The following is a 6668-nucleotide window of genomic DNA, read 5'->3' on the forward strand; positions in this document are numbered from 1 at the left end:
TAGAGAGAGGCAGAAGAATCAGTGTCCAGTAACTCATGACAAGATGGACTCCACCTACCACTGCTAGCTTTGGAGGAAAGGAGCCATGAGCCAAGGAATGCAGAGTGGCCTCTAGAAGCTTAAAAAGGCAAGAAAGTAGATTATTCTCTAGAACTTCCAGAAAGGAATGCACCCTGCTTAAGTCACTAAATTTGTGGCTATTGGTTATGGCAGCAAGGAGGAATTAATACAAAGTGTTAAGATGTGTTCTGCATCTTTAACAGATCATTTTGAATGACTGGGCTGACTTGATAGGGAAAGCTGCTTTGATATCAGTGGAAATTTGAAGTGAGGTCTGTTTTCACACTTCACCATCTGAATGCTAGGGCTCAGGGCTCAATTTGAATACCAGAACTGCATTGGGGAAGTTTAGCTACCCCAAGATACTTAAAAGTTTTTGTCTAGAGGAGTTCAGTAATGTCTCAGGCTCTAAAAGAGAGAGAAGCAGAGTGAATGGAATGGCAGCATGGGCCCACTCACCAGGGGTTAAGGGTGTATCTACTTTTGCTCACTGTTGTATCCACAGCATCCAACCCAGTACCAGCCACAGAGTGAGCATTCAACAAATATCCCATCCATGAATGAATGAATGAACCATAAAATATCAACCTACTTTATAAAATGTCCTCTTAATTTTAAATCCTTCCCTCCCATCCATTATTTACATTCTTCATATGCTTATATGACTGAATAAAATTTTAATTTCTGAGTAGCCTATGGTGAAATAAACTGAATTAACTTGAACTAAATATAATTCAGAAGCCAACTGAAAACTGGTTTTGAATAGACTGTACTGTGCTTGAGTTTATGAACGAAGTTACTTGAATATAAACTGTATGAGGGTAGAGGTTTGTCTGTTTGTTTTTTTTTTTTCACTGCTGGATCCTCCAGGATGTAGAAAAGTGCCTGGCATGTAACAGATGCTTAATAAATATTTACTGAATAAGCAAAATAATTATTTTTGTAATACAAGAATATATAGGCTATAAGAATATAAAGCTGGTAATAAGTGTGTTAAATACACACTTTAGATACCCCAAAATAATCAGGCACTTACACAGTAATAGTAGTTACTACATCTAGGGTGTAAGTGAGTGTTTTTAAAAATCACCATTATGTGAATTGACTGAGATTTTATACTTTATATGTCACTACCACTATTATTCACATAGTTGGTTTTCATATTTTTGATGTGGCTAAGACAGACATTATTCAAATGGTTAGTTTTTCTCCTATTTTTGACATGGCAGTTTAAAAAAGTTAAACAACTCGAAGAGAAAGCAGTTTAGAAAGAAAAAGGGCAGAGTGAGAGGGGTAATGATAAATAAATTAAATGATCCTAGGACTAAATATTCACCTTTAGATTTGGTACTGCTCTAAACTAGTTATTATATTTAAAATAATTCCATTTCTCTGGTTGCTTCAATTTTCCCATTTGTATTAGAATAGCCCCTTCAAGGTCTAAGATTCTTTACTGTAGAGCAATCAAACCTTGTATTTGTAACAAATGTATCTACTTTTATATTTACTGTCATAAATTAATTGTAATATTAGTTTCCTGCTATTTACTATATCTGAATTCATGCCTAAGAAACTCCAAATTAAATACTCTCCTGTAAAAGTTACTACATTTTGGCTTGGTTTTATTTGATTTGTATCTAAGCAAATTTCCTTTAATTTAGAACAAACAAACAAACAAAAACCCCCATCTATCCATAATCCTTATGTGTACCTATAAACAATATAATTGATGAAAATTTTCAGTGTTTACAAAACAAAGAAAATTGTCAACAGAATGCCTGGCGGTAGACTTACCAGAAAAAAAAAATTTACAGCCTATAATTCATGAAGATTGGCTCAAAACAAACTGTCCCTGCCAACAGAAAATCTGACAATTATTCTGTTGTCTAATTTGGCTCAGCTTAAGTTGACCTTGTTTATTCATCTCAGTCTTTTAATTCTTGTTAACTTGGCATAAGAAGAGAACATATGGCATATGTCTAGGAAGTCCATTTCTGCATCTTAAACTGAAATAATTGTAGAATATACTGAGCATTTCCAATGTGCGGCTATTAAGGTAACTTAATGTATATTACACAGGACTGATTAAGTTCAAATTATCCCCAAGATAGTTTTTGGTTTTATAGGCCGCAAACATAAAACAAGTACAGACACCTTTTTCTAAGCCCCAGCATATGACTAAAACTGGCCAATTTTAAACATTTTTCCAAAGAAGACCGTCAGTCTTAAGCTCTTTTAAAACATAAAGATTAAAGGGTATTGGCATTTTGACAACCAAAAGATATTTACAGGTTTTCACTGAATCTCTGTGTTTAAGAAAGCTCATCAAGATAATGTGAGGAAGATATATAATGACAGCTGGAGAACAAAAAAAGAATATTTCCATTTTCTCTCCAGCCTAATCTGGTCTCCAATGAATTTTCTTATTTTCATTTTCTGACCCACTAAAGCTTACTGTGAAAGAGAAGTTTCATTTTGTTGTGGCTTTAATGTGTCTCAAGAAAAGCTAAGAGGGAATGAGGTGCTTTACAGATTCATGGCTCTATTATAGAATCGTAGTTCTCCAGTACTAGAACTAGAAAAGCAAATACCTTAAAAATCCAAAGCTCCAAAATTTATGTATTTTAAGGGTTAGTGTTTTGGTTTGGAATGTAGTCTTTTTATTAACTAAGTGAAATGAAAAACATAAAAGTATAATTTCATGTACAAAGCCTTATTAGTATTATATATTTTGAAACCCTTAACCTTTATTAGTGGACTTCACTGTACTTCCTACATAGTATGTTTCTTCCACAAAGCTCAGAGCATTCCAACTTCATAACTCTGCATTCAAAATATAACATTTCAGCTATAGGGGGGGTCCTTATTACCTAGTATTCATTATCTGAAACCCTATAGTTATATGAGTTTATATAGAGCAACAACAGTCTTCATAATGTGAAATATTTAAGAATGAGCTAACTACTTATAACCTCAGTCCCCACTCAAATATCCCTCCACGGTGAATATAATCATTTAATTCCACCTATTAAGTGCTAGGTTGTCAGTGCTTTCACAGATTGTCAGCTATGCAAACACCTAACATAGTAATAAAAGACATTAATAAACAACTAAAAACCTTGCACAAAAGAATATTTCATGAGCTCAATGAAAGGGATGTTGGAGAAATGTTCAGATCTCATGCAAAAACCATTGATAAATGAGGAAATGGCTCTTAGATTAAGTGAAAAAGAGAAATTCCATAAGGATAATGAAATTAAAAGAATTCCAAAAGAAAATGAGTTTATTATCAAAGTATTAATAGAAGCCACAGAAAGATGAAGTCCTTAAGTATTTCTTGAAAAAGTGGCCCTCTTTATGATGATGTGTGTTGTGAAAGTCAAATGTGAAGTTAAAGATGCCATATAACGCTTCTAGACAATCTAGTCAGAAAAACTAGGACCACTCCCCACCCACCTAATTGATTTACTCTTTGTTCCTCCTAAGAATTTGTGCAGAGTTGAAATTATAACCTACCTTTTATTAATATAAGCTTTTCTATATGTTTTTACCTTTTATTTTTTTAGTTAACTGTATTGTTTTTAGTTAATTATATTGTATTAATTGTATTGTTACTATTACGGTGATTTTAACATTTTTTATTTAAAGATTTATTTATTTACTTGAGAGAGAGAGACAAAGTTTGGCAGGGAGGGGTAGAGGGAGAGGGAGGGGCGAAGCAGACTCCTGGCGGAGTGCGGAGCCCCTCTTGGGGCTTGATCTCACAGCCCTGAGATCACGACTTGAGCCAAAACCAACAGTCCCGTGCTTAACCAACTGTGCCACCCAGCTGCCCTACGGTGATTTTCAATTCCAGTTTAAAGGGACTCACTTTGGGGTGCCTCGATGGCTCAGTCAGTTAAGCATCTGGTTCTTAGTTTTGGCTCAGGTCATGGTCTTGGGATCCTGGGATGGATCCCATATTGGGCTCCCCACTCAGTGGGGAATCTGCTGGTTTCCCTCTTCCTCTGCCCCTCCCTCGACTGACTTGCTCTAGGAAAGGAAAGGAAGGAAGGGAGGAAGGGAGGAAGGGAGGAAGGGAGGAAGGGAGGGAGGGAGGGAGGGAGGGAGGAAGGAAGGAAGGAAGGAAGGAAGGGAGGAAGGGAGGAAGGAAACAGACTCATTTTAAGGAGCCTTTATTTATACATTTATTGTTTCCCGAAAGTAGTTATCCTTGGATTTGGACCTCAAGCAGCTATATTAAAATATTTAAATGTATGGTTTCAAAATAATGAAATGTATGCCATTGAGGACAAAGTAGAAATATCTATGTGCCTTTACTGTTCTTCACTATTTCTTTGGGTCTATTTTTTATCTCTCTGCCATATTTGTTGAATCTAGGTTCACATACCTTTCCTATGACAACAAAGAGAAATGAAAAAAGTTGGGAAACTGAAGCTTTCAAGGAGAGAATTACAAAAGCAGAAAATAACCTAAGATGATGCCATTTATATATACAGAAAAAAATTGTAACAAAAGATGCTTTGGTTTTGCTATTTCATGTACAACTGAAAACAGGTGGACAGAGGTCCTGAACTGCATTCTGAAGATATGGCAGATCTCCAGGAAGATCCTCTAAATGGGGCCTGAAACACCCTGACACCACCATGTAATACCTTTTCCTTATAGACCAAGCTATTTGTCTCTTACCTATAATTCTAGATACACCAAGCTTTGCACATCCCTTCCCAGAGACAAACTACATGTCTGGAATAAGGGAGAAGAATATATATCATCTGTAAATCCCCTATAATTAGAAATTATAATTATTTTGCTTTTCTTATATATGTTCCTATAAACAAATCTAGGGAAATTGTTGCTTTGTGTTCCAAATCACAAAAAATAACAAAGGATACTGTGTGCTCTTTATTATATCACAACATGAAGTATACAATGTCTTTTAGTGATGCTAAAATTAATAACTGGAATTCTCCATTACAGATGGTCCCTGACTTAGGATGGTTCAGCTTGGGATTTTTTTGACTTTATCATGGTGCAAAAGTGATACACATTCAGTAGAAACCATACTTCAAATTTTGAGTTTTGATCTTTTCCTGGGCTAGCAATATGTGGTACAATACTCCCTTGTGATGCTGGGCAGTGGCAGCCAACCACAGCGCCCAATCTGCCACATGATTAGGAGGGTAATCAACCAACACACTTACCACCATTCCATACCCATACAATCATTCTGTTTTTCACTTTCAGTACAGTATTCAATAAATTACATGAGATATTCAATACTTTATTAGAAAATAGGCTTTGTGTTAGATCACTTGACCCAACTATAGGCTAATATAAGTGTTCAGAACATATTTAAGGTAGGTTAGGCTAAGCTATGATGTTTGGTAGGTTAGGGTATGAAATGCATCATCCACTTTGAGTATTTGAAACTTACAATGGGTTTATCAGGATGTAACCCCATCAAAAGTCAAGGAAGATCTATAGAAAGTTCCCCATCAACCATTAATTCCCTGTTGAGAGAATTTTCAAGGCTGGTCTCCATTTGGTTTTTTTTTTTAAAGATTTATTTATTTTATTATTTTTTTTAATTTTATTATGTTATGTTAGTCACCATACAATACATCATTAGTTTTTGATGTGGTGATCCAAGATCCATTGTTTTCGTATAACACCCAGTGCTCCATGCAGTACGTGCCCTCCTTTAATACCCATCACTGGGCTAACCAATCCCCCCACCTCCCCTCTAAAACCCTGTTTGTTTCTCAGAGTCCATAGTCTCTCATGGTTCATCTCTCCGTCCGATTTCCCTCCCTTCATTTTTCCCTTCCTTCTCCTAGTGTCCTCCATGCTATTCCTTATGTTCCACAAATAAGTGAAACCATATGATAATTGACTTTCTCTGCTTGACTTACTTCACTTAGCATAATCTCCTCCAGTTCAACATAGTACTAGAAGTCCTAGCAACAGCAATCAGACAACAAAAAGAAATAAAAGGTATTCAAATTGGCAAAGAAGTCAAACTCTCTCTTTTCACAGACGACATGATACTTTATGTGGAAAACCCAAAAGACTCCACCCCCAAATTACTAGAACTCATACAGCAATTCAGTAATGTGGCAGGACACAAAATCAATGCACAGAAATCAGTTGCTTTCTTATACACTAACAATGCAACTGTAGAAAGAGAAATTAGAGAAACGATTCTATTTATTTATTTTTGAGAGAGAGCATGCACATGCACACACTAATGGGGAGAGGCAGAGGGAGAGGGAAAGGAAGAGAAACAGACTCCCCGCTGAGCACAGAGCCCAACTTGGGGCTTGACCTCATGACCTTAGATCATGACCTGAGCCAGAATCAAGAGTCAGACACTTACCTGATGAATGAGCCACCTAGGTACCCCTCCATTTGTTTTTATTTTAACGTGGTCAATATTCTTTTTGATGGTCAGATTTTATAAATCCAATTAAGCTTTCCAGAAAGTAATTTTGGCAATTGAATCAAAAAGCTTTTAATATCTTGACTTAAAATTTCACTTTTGTAATATATACATAGAAATGTCCATCACATTGTTATCATAAAAGTGAATAATCTTAAATGTGTAT

At 35.7% G+C, this 6668-nt stretch overlaps 1 protein-coding gene across 2 annotated transcripts in view; it reads left to right on the forward strand.

Moving 5' to 3' along the window:
* The window catches only part of WDPCP (WD repeat containing planar cell polarity effector), a 399135-nt gene extending 393586 nt beyond the window's left edge, over positions 1-5549 (forward strand). For both annotated transcript variants that reach the window (XM_032410864.1, XM_032410865.1), the window contains one exon: positions 4441-5549. In XM_032410864.1, the coding sequence (XP_032266755.1) occupies positions 4441-4477 (37 nt within the window). In that variant the 3' untranslated portion in view covers positions 4478-5549. The remainder of the gene's footprint in view (positions 1-4440) is intronic.
* The last annotated feature ends 1119 nt before the right edge of the window (positions 5550-6668 follow it).

Source organism: Phoca vitulina, unplaced genomic scaffold, assembly GCF_004348235.1.
Source record: "Phoca vitulina isolate PV1807 unplaced genomic scaffold, GSC_HSeal_1.0 scaffold12, whole genome shotgun sequence".
NCBI lineage: Eukaryota > Metazoa > Chordata > Mammalia > Carnivora > Phocidae > Phoca > Phoca vitulina.